At 38.6% G+C, this 14,476-nt stretch overlaps 1 protein-coding gene across 1 annotated transcript in view; it reads right to left on the bottom strand.

The window, feature by feature from the left end:
- Positions 1 to 14,476, bottom strand: part of RARB (retinoic acid receptor beta) — a 264,320-nt gene that overhangs the window by 161,091 nt on the left and 88,753 nt on the right. The window contains exon 3 of the mRNA XM_053466648.1: positions 8,851 to 9,330. Within this exon, the coding sequence (XP_053322623.1) occupies positions 8,851 to 9,058 (208 nt within the window). The 5' untranslated portion in view covers positions 9,059 to 9,330. The remainder of the gene's footprint in view (positions 1 to 8,850; positions 9,331 to 14,476) is intronic.

The following is a 14,476-nucleotide window of genomic DNA, read 5'->3' as shown; positions in this document are numbered from 1 at the left end:
ATTACCCGAATGTTAAGACACATAGATCATATAAAGTGGTCAATAGGTCAGGGTGTGCAGAGACCAAACAAAGGTAAAAATCAAAGATGGTCACCGGTACATGCACACCAGACACAAAGAAGTGCACTCAAAGTTCTCAGAACAGGCTCACGGATTAGGCAAGGGAGCATTGATGTGAGATTAAAAACCAATGATATATGTTTGGGAATCCTGACATAGAAACTATGTTAGACCCATACTAATTCTTTGCATGTGCAATGTATATATACATACACGTCCAAGACATGCATGAAGTCCTTCAGCTGAATACTTTTACACATTTCATCAATTGAGAATTGGATGTTACCAACGACCGTGAACATTGACCTTAAAGATGGGTTTTGTCTATAATTCTTAATACCAAGAGGTATGCCCCAGAATTGGACTGTTGTCCCAAAACTGAATTGCAAATGGCCCTTCAAAGGCAAGAGTATTAAATGGCTCCAAAAATATAACATGGGTGGTAATATCACGTTGCTGCTTACCTTAATTTTATTAAAGCAATTTCTTGTACAGTAAACTAAACAGCCAACAATATGAACACATCTGATGTCCTTCTTGTATATTTTACTAAATAAGAACAAACTATTTTGGTATTTACACAGTAATTTCAGATGTTATGACTACCTGGACAGAAAACAATTCAAGTTACTGCTATGGATTATTATGTAGCTCAATGTGGCACCTAGTACAATGTTTGCTGCGCATTAGAAAGGAATGGATGTCCCAAGCATGGCTGTAATCGCTTTACGAGCCTAAATTTAATAACTCTGGAGCTGCCAATCTTAATTTTATCTGTCCATAAAATAAATGAACCTGTGTTACTGAGACTCCTGAATATGTCATGCACAAACACAAATATCCTAATGCTTGGATTGTTTGGCTTGTTTTTCACTAATTGAGCATATGGCCGCATAGTTTTGTGTTTGGCGTCACGTCACGCATCCAATGCATTACTGTTATGGGGCGTTCTAGCTGGTAATGTGAGTATTTACGCTATGTGCGAATCTGTAGCTTTCAACGACTTCAGACATCAGCAGCAAAAAACCCCTGAAACATGAACCACAATCAGTAAAGTGCTATCTGTAATGGCAGCTGCTGAGGGAAATTGATGTGCCTGATCGTTCTCCTCCTATTGTCCCATAAAAGTTTATTTTTGTCTTTCTGGTGTTTATTTTTGCAACGACAGCTGCTTCTTGATCTTTAAGATGGGAAATAAAACAAGGGTTTTTTGGGGGGTATTATAGCAAAATGGAATGTCAAGATAAGAATATACATCAGACGTTAGAATCACAGCACAGAGCATAAGCCTTTGATCCCAGTGAATATGCGGTTGCTATCAAAACAGTATTATTTTTAAATTAAGATAAGGGATACCGCATTAAAAACAGTGATATCTGCAATGGTAAATCATAGTAACAGGACTTTAAAACAACAAAATAATAGGTATATGTATAGGTGGTTGGGCCACTTTACAGATCTCTGGTCAGGCCTCACCGAGAATATTGTGTACAGTTCTGGAGATCCCATCTCCAGAAGAATATTGACACATTGGAGACAGTTCAGAGGGGAGCTGCAAAATATTCAAGTGGTTTGCAGGATAGAAAAAATATTCGGAAAGACTAAGAAATCTCAGTATGCGTTGGGTAAACAAGCGAGAATGGTAAATGCAATAGAAACATTTAAATGCTTAAACGAATTTAACAAAAGTACAGGAGGGAAGCTTATTTAAAAGTGGGAGAAATGTTAGAACAAGAGGTCATGGTCTAAAAATAGGTTGAAAGGCTTAGATGTAAATGTGACAGAAGAAATGGCATATGGGACCAGACCAAGAACTGATAGGAGTTTGAATCTCTTAGATGGCTTGAATTGTTCTCATCTACCTTCAAATTATTTGTTTCTATGTACTTGTTTGTGCAGGACACCATAGCTACAGGTTTTATGGAAGAAAAAAATGATTCGTTCTTGATAGAATGTTGGCACTCAACATAAATTTGTATGACACTGTTGTAACGCAAGCAGTTGCCCACCATGAAATCACTATTAGATCTCAGATAGCGATACAAGTTTTGCATTTCTTGTATTTGTCCTGGAGGATCTACGTATCATTGCTAATTATTGCCCCTCCTGGGAAGCCTTTAATCTCCAATAAAGAGGAAAGTGTTGCCTCGTCTTCTGCCTCATCCCTTTACGTGTAGCCAGATCACTCTTATATATACTGAGGTGTGCGTGCTTCCTCCAGGGAACTTCCCGGGTATGCAGATCTGCTCATATTTTCTGTGGTACAAAAGTGCTTACTCTGGTCAAATATATACCATCATAGACCACTGCAGTACATTACAAATTGAGCAAATATTCAGGTCAATAACTTTTAATTCTGGTTAGATTAGCAAATATAAAACGCACATATCCGAAATCAACTACAGTATATTTGAAAAAAGGAAAATATAGAAAAAGTCCAACTTGAAACACGCTGAGTTTTAACAGATATTGAGCAGATCGCTTTCATCTGTTAGAGGATTCACTTAAGTCTGATAAGGAAGATTTGTGAGGTTTCCAGGTCTCATTAATTTAAAAAAAGTGCTGCTTCAACCAGGAATGTAGTACTTCTGGAGGAAAAATAAATGAGTTCCCTGATTGAAGCAGATCAGCAGAGAGGAAGGCTTCCTAAAGCTATCTCTAGTTCAAACCACTTGAAAGATGTACAACACCGTTGGTTGGACATAAGACGATGATCAGTTGACTGCACTAAATCAATGAAGGGATGGGGCCCTATGTGTGCTGTGTACAAATGGTAGGGCAATCACCATTGGCATGTAAATACAATAAGCCATATGTCATAGAAAAAAGACTGAAGAACGGATTGTTTCTTATCTTAATGGACAAATTAACCAACTGGTGATTGTGTAGGCATGTTGGGTGGATAGCGAGCTGATTTAGTAAGGCCACTGGAAAAGGAGAAGGATGAGGAACTTGCACGGATAGACCAGAATACACATGCTCTCGCCGATTACCTGCTTATTGTATACCGAAAAAAATGAAATTTGTGGTATGTATATTTTCAGAAATGAACTTTTAAAATTTTATTTCCTTATACAAGTGATTTTCATAAAGAAAAGCAAACACTGTACATTTTAAGCATTTCTGGGATGCTGCTCTTTCCACATGATAAGCATAGCGGAGTAATTTCCACTGCTTATACCATATATGTAGAGCATGAGTTGGGCCATAATGTGGTAGAAAAAAGCAACAGCAATTCTTGCGAGCACAATATACACAATATACACAATACATATTTCACCCTCACATCTGCCAATTGAGTGACAAACGTATTGTATCCAATACCAGGTCCTCACATCCCCCTGACAGTCACACCTCTTCAGAATCATCTTGTGTAAAGAGTTTTTATAGCAGCACATAAAGCTGGCTCCTGTGAATATGCACATTTCAACTGAATGAAAGCTCAAACAAAATTAGGGCAAATACTTTTTGGCCAGCACCTTCCTCTCAGATACTTTTGTCCAACTCCTAAGTTACTTCACAACTAACTGAGCCTGCCTCAAGGCAAAGCATCGGGAGTCAGCAAGTGTCTTCGAGGCCAAAGAGAAACCTCCTAATCAATCACTTTAAAGCAGATCAAATACAGTTCTTCACTAAAGACATTACTTAAAGTGATAGCACTCCAGCAGTGTGTTTCTGGTACTCGGTTATTGTAGGCAGAAGGATTGTATTCCTTTCTCTTATTATTATCTGAAAACATAAATAAATTATTTTGGTTCAGATTTGTCTTTGGTTATTTCACACTCAATAAGAAACCATGAAAGGTCATGTAGCAATACACTGTTCCATATTGATTTTAACAACTAAAAATCTATGTGGCCTTGTATTGACATTAACAACCTTGTACAGACAATTCATCATCTGAACATCATGTTCGTGTATGATCAGAAGAAGAAGACCCTTTTAAATCAAAATTGAACAGTAAAGGTCACATAACAATTTATATTTACAAACGCTGTGAAGAGATTGATTGTGCAGGCTGGGATCTTCATGGGTTCCAGCAAAGAACAGGCGTAGGCTGGTATCTTCTGGCATGGAGGCAGGTAAAGCCAAGTTGCCCCATTTACCCCTTGTGACCCCCAAGTGACTCACATAAGAACTGGCACACACTCTTCCACATCCTCACTAACACAGGCTCATGCTATCACATACAAATACACATCCATACTCACATACACTTAAGCATAGTGGACAGTTCTGACATTTCCAAAGTTTACTTGATATTAACAACAGATCACGGAACTACTTTGACAGAATGTGTGCCACAGTTGAAGTAAATTAGCTTTAAATTTACTTCAGAGCTTAATATTCATCAATTATTATGTACAGTACAGTATGTGTATATGGGGTGTGTATATATATATATATATATATATATATATATATATTTATATATACACACACTTCAGTGCTTGTTCCCTTTAAGTTGTTGAGTATAGTGTTGGTATGAGGTAAGGGTATATATTTATTAAAATGGTGTTTTAAAAACCTCTTACCAGTGGCATTTTAAAGGTTAAGGTTAAGAAACGCATTGGGGTTTCTTTTCACTAAAGGGAGAAGTGACAGTCCCTTGACTTCACAATACATTACGATAGCCCATCCCAGTGACAGCGTCTGTTGCAGGAAGAGTTGGATTAAATGTCAGGCACCCACAGGGGTCCATAGCAAAGGGTTATCAGGGAGATCAAAGGACACTTGTGTTTCTATGTTCCTCTGGATGAAGAGTAGCACCAGTATATTATTTTACCCCAGCATTTCCTACAAGAACACAAGCATAATCACAAGGGATTGTCTAAAGAGGGCCCCAGCTTGCATAGAAAATTAAGAAAGTAGTAGGGAGCAGTAACCGGAGTGCCCTCTATGCATACTCTGCTTACGATGTCTTATGGGGGCTTAGTTTGGCTTAATAGTGTTAGCGTAGTGATTTTGGTTTCTCTCACTTATACTACATGATTCCTATGCTCAAGATCACTGGCTTCTAGAGGCCCTATACACTAGGGATACACACAAACACCATTTTTATATTTTTAATATATAAAGTAAAACCTATCGGTTTATAGAGAAAATGTTACATGCTCTGAAAGGGTGAAAATCCCTAGTAGTGTGGATGTGACAACGTGCCTAAACCCCCATAGGAGTTGGCTGATGCACATTATATGCCCATCAGCAAGGTATGTAATTGAATTATTTTGTTTTATTTATAAAACTCATATGGAAAGAAGAAATAGGCATTGCATCTAATATTCACTAAAATAAATTATTTATGTAGAACAAAAGCTGATGGAAACATGTTTAAAATGGACCAGTTTAATAACACTCCTGCATGAGATTATTTTCACTCACAAAAATCACCCATTTGCAGTAATTTACTGGAAAATTGGCATTGAAATGCTAAGCTGTTGAGTTAATTGTTGCACAGAGAAATTAAAGATTGTTCACCAACTTGGGGGGTTTTGGTTGCTTTTTTTTTAATAAATACATGAAAACAAAGTAGGAAAGGCTGTTACAATTAGAAATATACAAAGTATACGATGTATAAAGTACATGACCAAGGTCATAATTAAGAGGTAAAGTACCGTATTTGCTCGATTATAAGACGACCCCCAAATCTGAATATTAATTTAGGAAAAAAAGAAAATGCCTGAATATAAGACGACCCTATAGGAAAAAAGTTTTACCAGTAAATGTTAATTCATGTAAACTATTTTTCTAATAAAAGCTATGATTGAGAAAAATATTTTGGTTTTATTTCCTTCTATTTTCCAACCTGCCCCCCCCCAGTTATGCACATCTGCCCCACAAATGCCTTATACCCCCTATATGCCACTGTGCCCCATGATATGCCTTTTAACCCTCTAAATACCACTGTGCCCTATGATATGCCTTTTAACCCTATATGCCACTGTGCCCCATGATATGCCTTTTGACCCCCTATGTGCCACTCTGCCTCCTATATGCCACTCTGGCATTAAGGGAGTTAAAAGGCATATTAGGGGGCAGAGTGGCAAATAGGGAGGTGTAAGGCATTTCAGGAGGCAGAGTGGCGTATAGAGAGTTAAAAAGGCATTTCTGGAGGCAAAGTGGCATTAAGGGGGTTAAAAGGCATTTCATAGAGCACTCGGCCTCCAGAAATGCCTTATGCCCCCATTTTACACTCCCCCGCCCCCCCTCCCAAACTTACCGGTGCTTCTGACTCCCCTGTCATGTAGCCGGGGCAGCGTGTAGACTTAGAAGTGTAGACTTACGCTGCAGCCGGAAGGAGGTGTGGCTAGCAGCGGGGGTTGTCTGCGTCCATCGCGCAGACCTTCCCCGGCTGTCAGAGATCAGAGTTCCCCGCACCGGTGCCGGTGTCTGCAATCGTGCAGACATCTACACGCTGCCCCGGCTACACACCGAGGACTCAGAAGCACCGGTAAGTGGGGCGGGGGGACAGGAGGATCCAGGTCCCCTGCAGCTGCAGGGGATCTGGATCTTAGTCGTCTCATTGTCAGACCTATTTGAGGTCTGATTATAAGACGACCTCGATTATAAGACGAGGGGTATTTTTCAGAGCATTTGCTCTGAAAAAAACTCGACTTATAATCGGGCAAATACGGTATGTTTCTCCATTATTTTTGTGTTGAGAAAAATTAGGTTGATTTACAGTGCACAGGTGTAGAAGAAGACCTATTCTATTTAGCTATTTAATCTTTAACACGTTGCAGAGCTTTATTGAGCGGACTGGGTTATAAAATATAGAATTTGGGAACGCAACAGTTCTGCTTTGTGTCAATTGTCAAACGCAATGGGGGTAGGAGCTTCTAACAGGCAGGTGCAGGGCCAGAATTAGGCTAAAATGGAGACCTGTCGTTTCCACCACTGTTACCAAGCAAGGACTTCTGCTGTCATGTAATATACTCTTCTGTGCCCAATAACCCTGCCCAAGGCTAGAAAATGACAACTACATTAGAAAGACAAATAGAAAAATATTTCTCCATCAGAGCAGATCTCTGATCAATGAGGCAAACAATGTCCTTCGTTCCTCTAAATAAGCAGTACTTTACTCAGAAATGCCATTAAGTTTCCTGGTACCTGCTGCCTTAGCGCTAAGAACCATCAGGTGAACTGGCTGACATACAGGGCCAAAACGTTCTGCAGAACATGTCACATAAAAACAGTACGCAGACTTAAAAGAGCACCAAGTCCTGTTTTGCACATTGGAATTCATTTTGCATCGAGTGCTTCTTACTGCATGCAAATCAGTGCAGGCATTCCTTAATTACTAGATATGTAAATGAGACTTCTGTCTCATGTAACTCATTTCCCAGCTGCAGGCCAGGACTGGCCATCTGGCACACCGAGCACATTAGCCATACTTACGGATACTGCCACTCCAGAGGCAGATCGAGTCATGCAGTGGGAGGCCTCTGGCTGGATACATGGAGCCATACTCTGCCCGAGTTGGCTGGATACTCAGGCCTGCCCCTTACACGTCATTTGGCGGGCCAATGTCCTAAAGGTGCCAGGGCCACCTAGTCATCCCTAGTCTGGCCCTGCCCAGCTACCTCAACTAGAGAGCAGCAAGCATAGCTTTGAAATCAATTGGAAAACAGCAGCCAATCAAGTGTGCTATCTGAACATCTATGCTTTGCAAGCTAACACGGGGTTGGTTTATGTTTTGCTAAATTCAATGGAAGCATCTGCTAATGTGCATAGAAATGCTTCCCGGTTTCAACTGAGATACCCAGGGAACGAAGGAAAGAGACAGAAGTGCCTGCATTCAAATCTATTAGAGTACTTGCACAATGGACACCAATATTCATTAGAAAGACTGCTCCTTTGATAGATACTTTTGTCAGAAGTTTCAAATGATTGTTCCTTTAAAATACAATGATCACATAATATTTGTACTATTAACAAAAATCCCATATACACGACTTTTTATATTAAACAGCGTTGGAAGAGATACAACGGCAATCAGAGCAGTCAATAAGGGGAAGATACAAACTCATACAGTTTTCAGGTAGGAAATCCGAAGTGGAGATTCGAAACACTGCTCACGGATTCTAACAAGTTATTATAAATGACATCTGACATCATAACTTATTTGGGTTTCCACGCACCCAGTACTTTGCCTCCAATTTCTCCAACATATTTTTTAATATGTCCATTTTTCTGCATGGATACTGGAAAGTAAAGAAATATGGGAAGAGTACAAACACGCTATAACAGTAAGACTGGGTGAGAGTGGGAGCCACTGACTGAAAAAGACATTAAGATGCCAGATTTTCTTTAAATCCCTTACCCCACCTGTTAATTCATTAACAATAATTAACTTCTAATATTTATTGTGACACGGCAGAGCCCCAGGAAGATTCTTTGCACAAATGATGTGTAAATTGTATGTGTGGGTCCCCAGGCTGGAGCATTTGGAGAGCAGGACGGGCCAATGCTCCAACTCCAGTGTTGCAATAGACTGGATGGCCGTACCTGATTTTCAAGGTCCAGTCCAGGACTTTGATAAAGCCTGCATCATGCCCACAAGTCACACATCATTCATGTATAGAATGTGCCTGAAACATCTCCCTGGGGCTGTACAGTGTCACAATAAATAAATAAATAACTAAATATATAATATGATTTATATGAATATATATATATATATATATATATAAATATATACAAATACAACTAGGTTTATATTAAGAGAGGAGACATTTGCATAAAATTCATGCATCATGGTAGACTTAAGATAATTGAAGAGTCACTTACTGGCTGGAGATGGTGTACTGCATCCACTTGTTGGAGGTTGACCCTGAAGTCCATGGAGGGATGGGAGAGAAAGCCCCCGGATGACTGGGGGAAACAGGAAGGGGTAGTGGGTGGCCGGATAGTGATTCATATGTCCATTCACAGTTGGGACAGGACATGTACGGCTGCTTGTTGTCATATTAAGATACCAGTGAGTGCAATAACTCATCTATGAGTATAATACAGCATGACTTCTAGGTGACTGTGTTTTTGTCATGTAGGGAGAAACGCATTCAAAATGAATAAAGTATTTCAGCCAGACTGGGGGATCATTCCAATAATGACCAAACCAAGGCTTTACCGATGAATACTTCTGTGCTGTGTGGCAATAGTAATTTGATGCTGCTGTAAAATCACTGGCTTATTGTCGAAGTTTCCTCGTTTGGATTCTGTCTTTATGCTGACAGTGTATTTAATCACAGCAGCTTTTCTCTTGAATTCCTAAAAAGAAAGAATCAAGAAATGATGAACATGCAATCTTGCTGGACATATGGCATGTAATATAACTTGTAGTAAGAGCATTTTCTAAACATTCTTGGGTCTATTCATTAAAATGCAACCGCAAGCAAGTTGGCAGTATATGCTTAAAATATTATATTTATTTAGTATATTTAATCCCCTATTAAGTTAATAACCACACTTACAGATATAGTTGATTAGAATCTCTCTCAAAAACCCATAGTTAATTATAGTAATAATAAATAATTCCCTTAAAACATAATTCATTTCTGGACAAAAATAATAGATGCTGGCAAGAGAAGGGTTTACCCCACTGGTAAACAAATATTTTAAATATCTAAGTAAGGGCAATACCACCTGTATCTAATGAATTAAATATATAAATCATATAAATGGATGAGTTTGGTGTGGAAGAACTCCTTTTTTATCCAGATAGCCCATTCTAATGCTCAAACAGCCCAAATGTTAACAATACCATAAATTGGAGGAAACTCCAATTGGTATTTGTGAAATTCTGGAGTTCAGGAAAAAATACCTAAAATATATTATGGGAACTGCTGTCATGGTCAATTACCTTTAATTTGTTTGGCAGGGATACCGATCAAGGCCAGAGTAATTGAGGTTAAAGATTATAAACAGTGAGCTTGGTATAAAGGACATTGTAATCACAGCTGGTTATTCCTTACAGGACTGTTGGGCTCAGAGCTCTGTTGTAAATTAGTTAGAATTAATGCAATGATGTTGCTTCACTTATTTAACTCAGAGGTGGTGCTGTTCTTGACCCTTTACCTTAAAGCCCACCTGTCACAGAAAAATATCAAGGTGTCGTAGGAAGGAACTGTTCAACTATACATTGTGCTAATCTACTGGCAACATAAGAGGACATCGAAATAATAACGACAAACATGGGTGCTGGATAGGCTGCACGAGTATGCTCACATACCCACAATCCTACTGATTTATTAACGTAGTTCTAAATGCTTCCATTTTTATATAACTGACAACACGCCTATAAAAGTTTTGCAAAGTCAGTAATTAGGAAGGGGACATACAATCTATATTTCTTTACAGGTGTCTGGTTCAAAGGATTTATTGTAACTATTGGTAAGCTTGCTCATTTGTTATAATTTTACATGATTCTCTATAAAGTTTATATTAAGATCAACTCATGTAATTTTTAATTAGTTGTAAATAAATGATCAGCTGGTGCCTCTATAATTTTATTATAAAACATATCTCTCGTTCCCCTTCTATTAAAACGTCACAGGATTAAGAGCAATGCCACTGCATACAAACAAATAAGGTTGAACATCAATCAGGCACTGGTTTTAGGAATATCTAACATGCTTATCTGAAAGAAATTAGCAGAGATAAGACATTCTGCTCCAGGTTAACATGTACACAAGATTCTCTTTGGCTCAGAATCCAATAAAATGAACCACAGTGGCCCAGGGCCTTGATATCATTCATGCAGGCAATTGCGGGATTCATTTTTTTGCACATTACATCACATTTTTGTATGATCTGCACTGATAACACTAACTGCACTTTTTAAGAAGCATATAGTCTATGAATCCCTGGTCCGCTAAACCATCACTGATACCTGTGGGCAAAATCAGGGCATTACTACCCCATTTAATATACTTCTGTAGAAATCAGGAATTGAGAAGTGGAGAGGGGCATTCCACGTATGGAACCCCCTGTTGTCATTCCACCACTCACGACACAATGGTTCGTATGCCCTCACACACAGCCCGGTATTTCTCTATATAACAACTAAGCTACACACACACACACACACACACACACACACACACACCCACACCCCTGCTCTGAAAATCTGAATGTATGAGCTAACATACTATAGCCAAATAAAAAGCTACTTTTAACCCACAGGAGAACTTAATTGGGAAAGTTTTCATGGTCCATTCTGTACAAAGACAAAGTCATTCCCACAATATCTGCAGTTATTTAATTTTGTAACATTACTAACAATTTTTTTTTTGGAGGTTTTTCCTGAAACGTACAATGCAAGGAAGTAATAGATTTGAAGAAAAGGCACTAAGTGGCACAATATGTGACAGCGGGATGTCACAAAAAAAGTTAAAAATGCATGTAGATATTAAAAGTATACCACATAACAAAAGCAAGGAAAGCAGCAGGGGTCTGGTGAATTGCAGCATTCAGTTGAATAATTAAACAGATCTTTAAAGACAGACTACACCGCTGTACTTTACAAAGTGCTAAGCAAGCAGCCACGTTGAAGAATTACACGTCCACATTTATTAATGTCGCATCTTAACAGGCTCTATGCAAGAATTTAGCTCCATTTCATTTTATCCCTGTAGTCAGAACCACAGGCTCATGAAGCCAAAATATGTCTCTAATACTTCCTTTATTAAAACAATGTTAAGGTATGTGTAGATATAACTCATACTGCGATGCATCAAATTCAACAAACCACTTTTAAGAATTGTTCTCTTAAGCTGTAAATACGTACAATAGAAGAAATGAAAAGGATTGTCTTAGGTATTTTTTTTAAATAGGTTGGATATAGCACACTCCAGGGCACTATATATTTTGAGAATGAAGGGTGCTGGTCTGTCACCAGTAAGGAGGCATATTTTGGCCTATGCCAACTAGGCACAGGCTTGGGGCAGCAGGTGGGTTTGAACTAGATTCTCACTGCCTCCTAGGGACTACGGGGGATTGTCTTAAATCTTCGGGCAGAGGGAGTAGTGTTTGGCCATGCCTACTCACGGTTCAGCTTCAACCCATTCCTGCCTCCTCTCTGCCCATTTCCCAGACTTCTTATGGCCACATCCCTTTCAAACTGCGACACAGCCTGACTGTTCTTTAGCTGTTTAGTTACCCTGTCACACACATATTGTAATGTAAACTGTATGAACGAAATCTGAAGAAGCTTGGACCTTGAGGCCCCCTGTCCAATAGTACTTAAAGCGGTCAATCGAGCTCTGTTATCCTTTTAATACAGCTCGTTCACAATGTAATGTGCCAAAACGGAGCTTTTCAATTTTTATATATATATATATATATATATAAAACCCTGAGGTGCTAGAAATGAATTCCAAGGGATATGCAATTTATCTGATGACATTTTACTTTTCTAGACAAACTAAATTATGTTACAATATTGTAAATTATTAATAACCTAAATTATTAATAAAGATGACGAGTGAGAAAGAATTGCAGCAATAACTCAGTAACTCTAGGCATAATACACACACACACATATATATATATATATATATATATATATATTCTGCTTTATGTAATCAAGCTTATATCTAAAAAGAATACAAGCATAAAAAGTGTTTATTTTAATATTTTGTTATATTATTTTTCAGGTTGTCTTTTACACAATTATAATACTAATTACACACACAAGCTCAAATAAGCAGTTTACAAAAAATAATACTTTACAACTTTGCACAGTTGGCACTTGACAGGTACACAAATTAAATAAAACAAAATTCAAAATTTAGAAGAGCACATCTTAAATGTTTGAAGACCATCGTGTTGAGTATTAGCATAGGAGTAATGTGCCGTGAAAATAGGTGCTATTTCATCAAACACCTTATAGAAAATTCAAGTGAAAAGCGTCTCAGCTAATAAGACCTAATATGAAATAGTTTGTTTCCTGGGGCAAGGTAAGATTTGAACTTCATTAAGCAAAGAACAATAACAGCACATTCCCTGCAGGAACATAGTATGGTCTGTACACATCATGATGCTGAAATAGCTAACAACTGTTATGTTTAAAAAAATCCAGACTTACCTGAAGGTTGGATCTGCTGATTATGGCACGGCAATATGAAACAGAGTATAGAGCTCCCTTCCCTAAGTTGAAACTGGGCAAAGCCTGGAAGGTGCTGAGCTCTCTTTGTATAACATATACTTAATTCATTGAAATAACCTTTAAGATTTTAGCCAAACTGTGACAGAATCCCCAATAGGTGTTTTTTTGAATGGTATTCACTGAGCATGCGTTTTATGCTTTTTAGGTTGTGCTCTCATTTTCAGATTTACCTATACATTATACCCATTGTACAGTGGTGCTGGATATGATGGCACTACATAAATCTATTACTATCATTCAACGTCACTTCTTGCAGCAAAAGATCCCTCACAAAAGATCAAGCCCTAAGGCTAACACCTGTCAGGTAAGATAGCATTCCTCACTTATACATGCAAGAGACATCCAAGGGACTCAGGGTCAGTTTCCACATTCTTCTGGCTCCTACTCACTCCCTACTTATCACCTGCCCTCTACTATCTACTGCCAGTGTGTAGCTAGTCTCACCCACTTAATGAAGCCACCCTCCAGAAGCAGGGGACCTCAATGTGAAGGACACCACATTTCTTACTAAAATGTGTGCTAGGAAAGGAACAAATATTTCTGTCCTCTGCAGCTTGGTGCAGGGACAGTGCTGGATTTAACACATTGTGACTACACTCTTGGTGACATTATGAATGTCAATGTTCCATTTATGCATACATTTCACCAAATGCGTATGGAGGACATGCTGTTTACTTCACTCATTGTTTGCCTCCTAAGCTCTTTTAAATCAGGCATTCACTGGCATAGTATATGGTGGACATTGGCACCTCATGGAGGGTCCACATGGGGCCCCTGCTGCAGCTTTTGGTGCTACTGAATGCCTTGATGCTGAGGCATTACAGCATCACTGTTTAAGCAAGGAAAGCAATCTTTGATAGTTTCCTCAGCCTATTTAATGCCATGCCGTGTCAGGCATGGTATCACTCGTTAACTGAAGCCATTGGAAATAAATAGAATTTGCCTGCAGCTGAGAACCATGTGTCCATCTATTCTACCCATGTTTCCTGCTGTATAAACCTCAAACCTTATATGGTCTGTGAGGAGTATCCAACGGCTGATCACTTCTTCAGTCAGAATGGCGGAAGTACTTTAGAATTTTCTAAGTAATTTGTCCATTCCATCAATTTCACAAAACAGGACATTCCAAAACTAGTGCAAGTACTTAAAAATGTGAGACAAAACATTTTGCAGAGTGAGAAATATGGTGAGAAGAATGTAAACAATGTCAACTAAAAATTTAAAATAATACTGTCAACTCTCACAAGC

The sequence above is a fragment of the Spea bombifrons genome, chromosome 5 (assembly GCF_027358695.1).
Source record: "Spea bombifrons isolate aSpeBom1 chromosome 5, aSpeBom1.2.pri, whole genome shotgun sequence".
In the NCBI taxonomy this organism is placed as follows: Eukaryota; Metazoa; Chordata; class Amphibia; order Anura; family Pelobatidae; genus Spea; species Spea bombifrons.
Note: the sequence above shows the minus strand (reverse complement) of the source record. Positions and strands in the feature narration are given on the sequence as shown.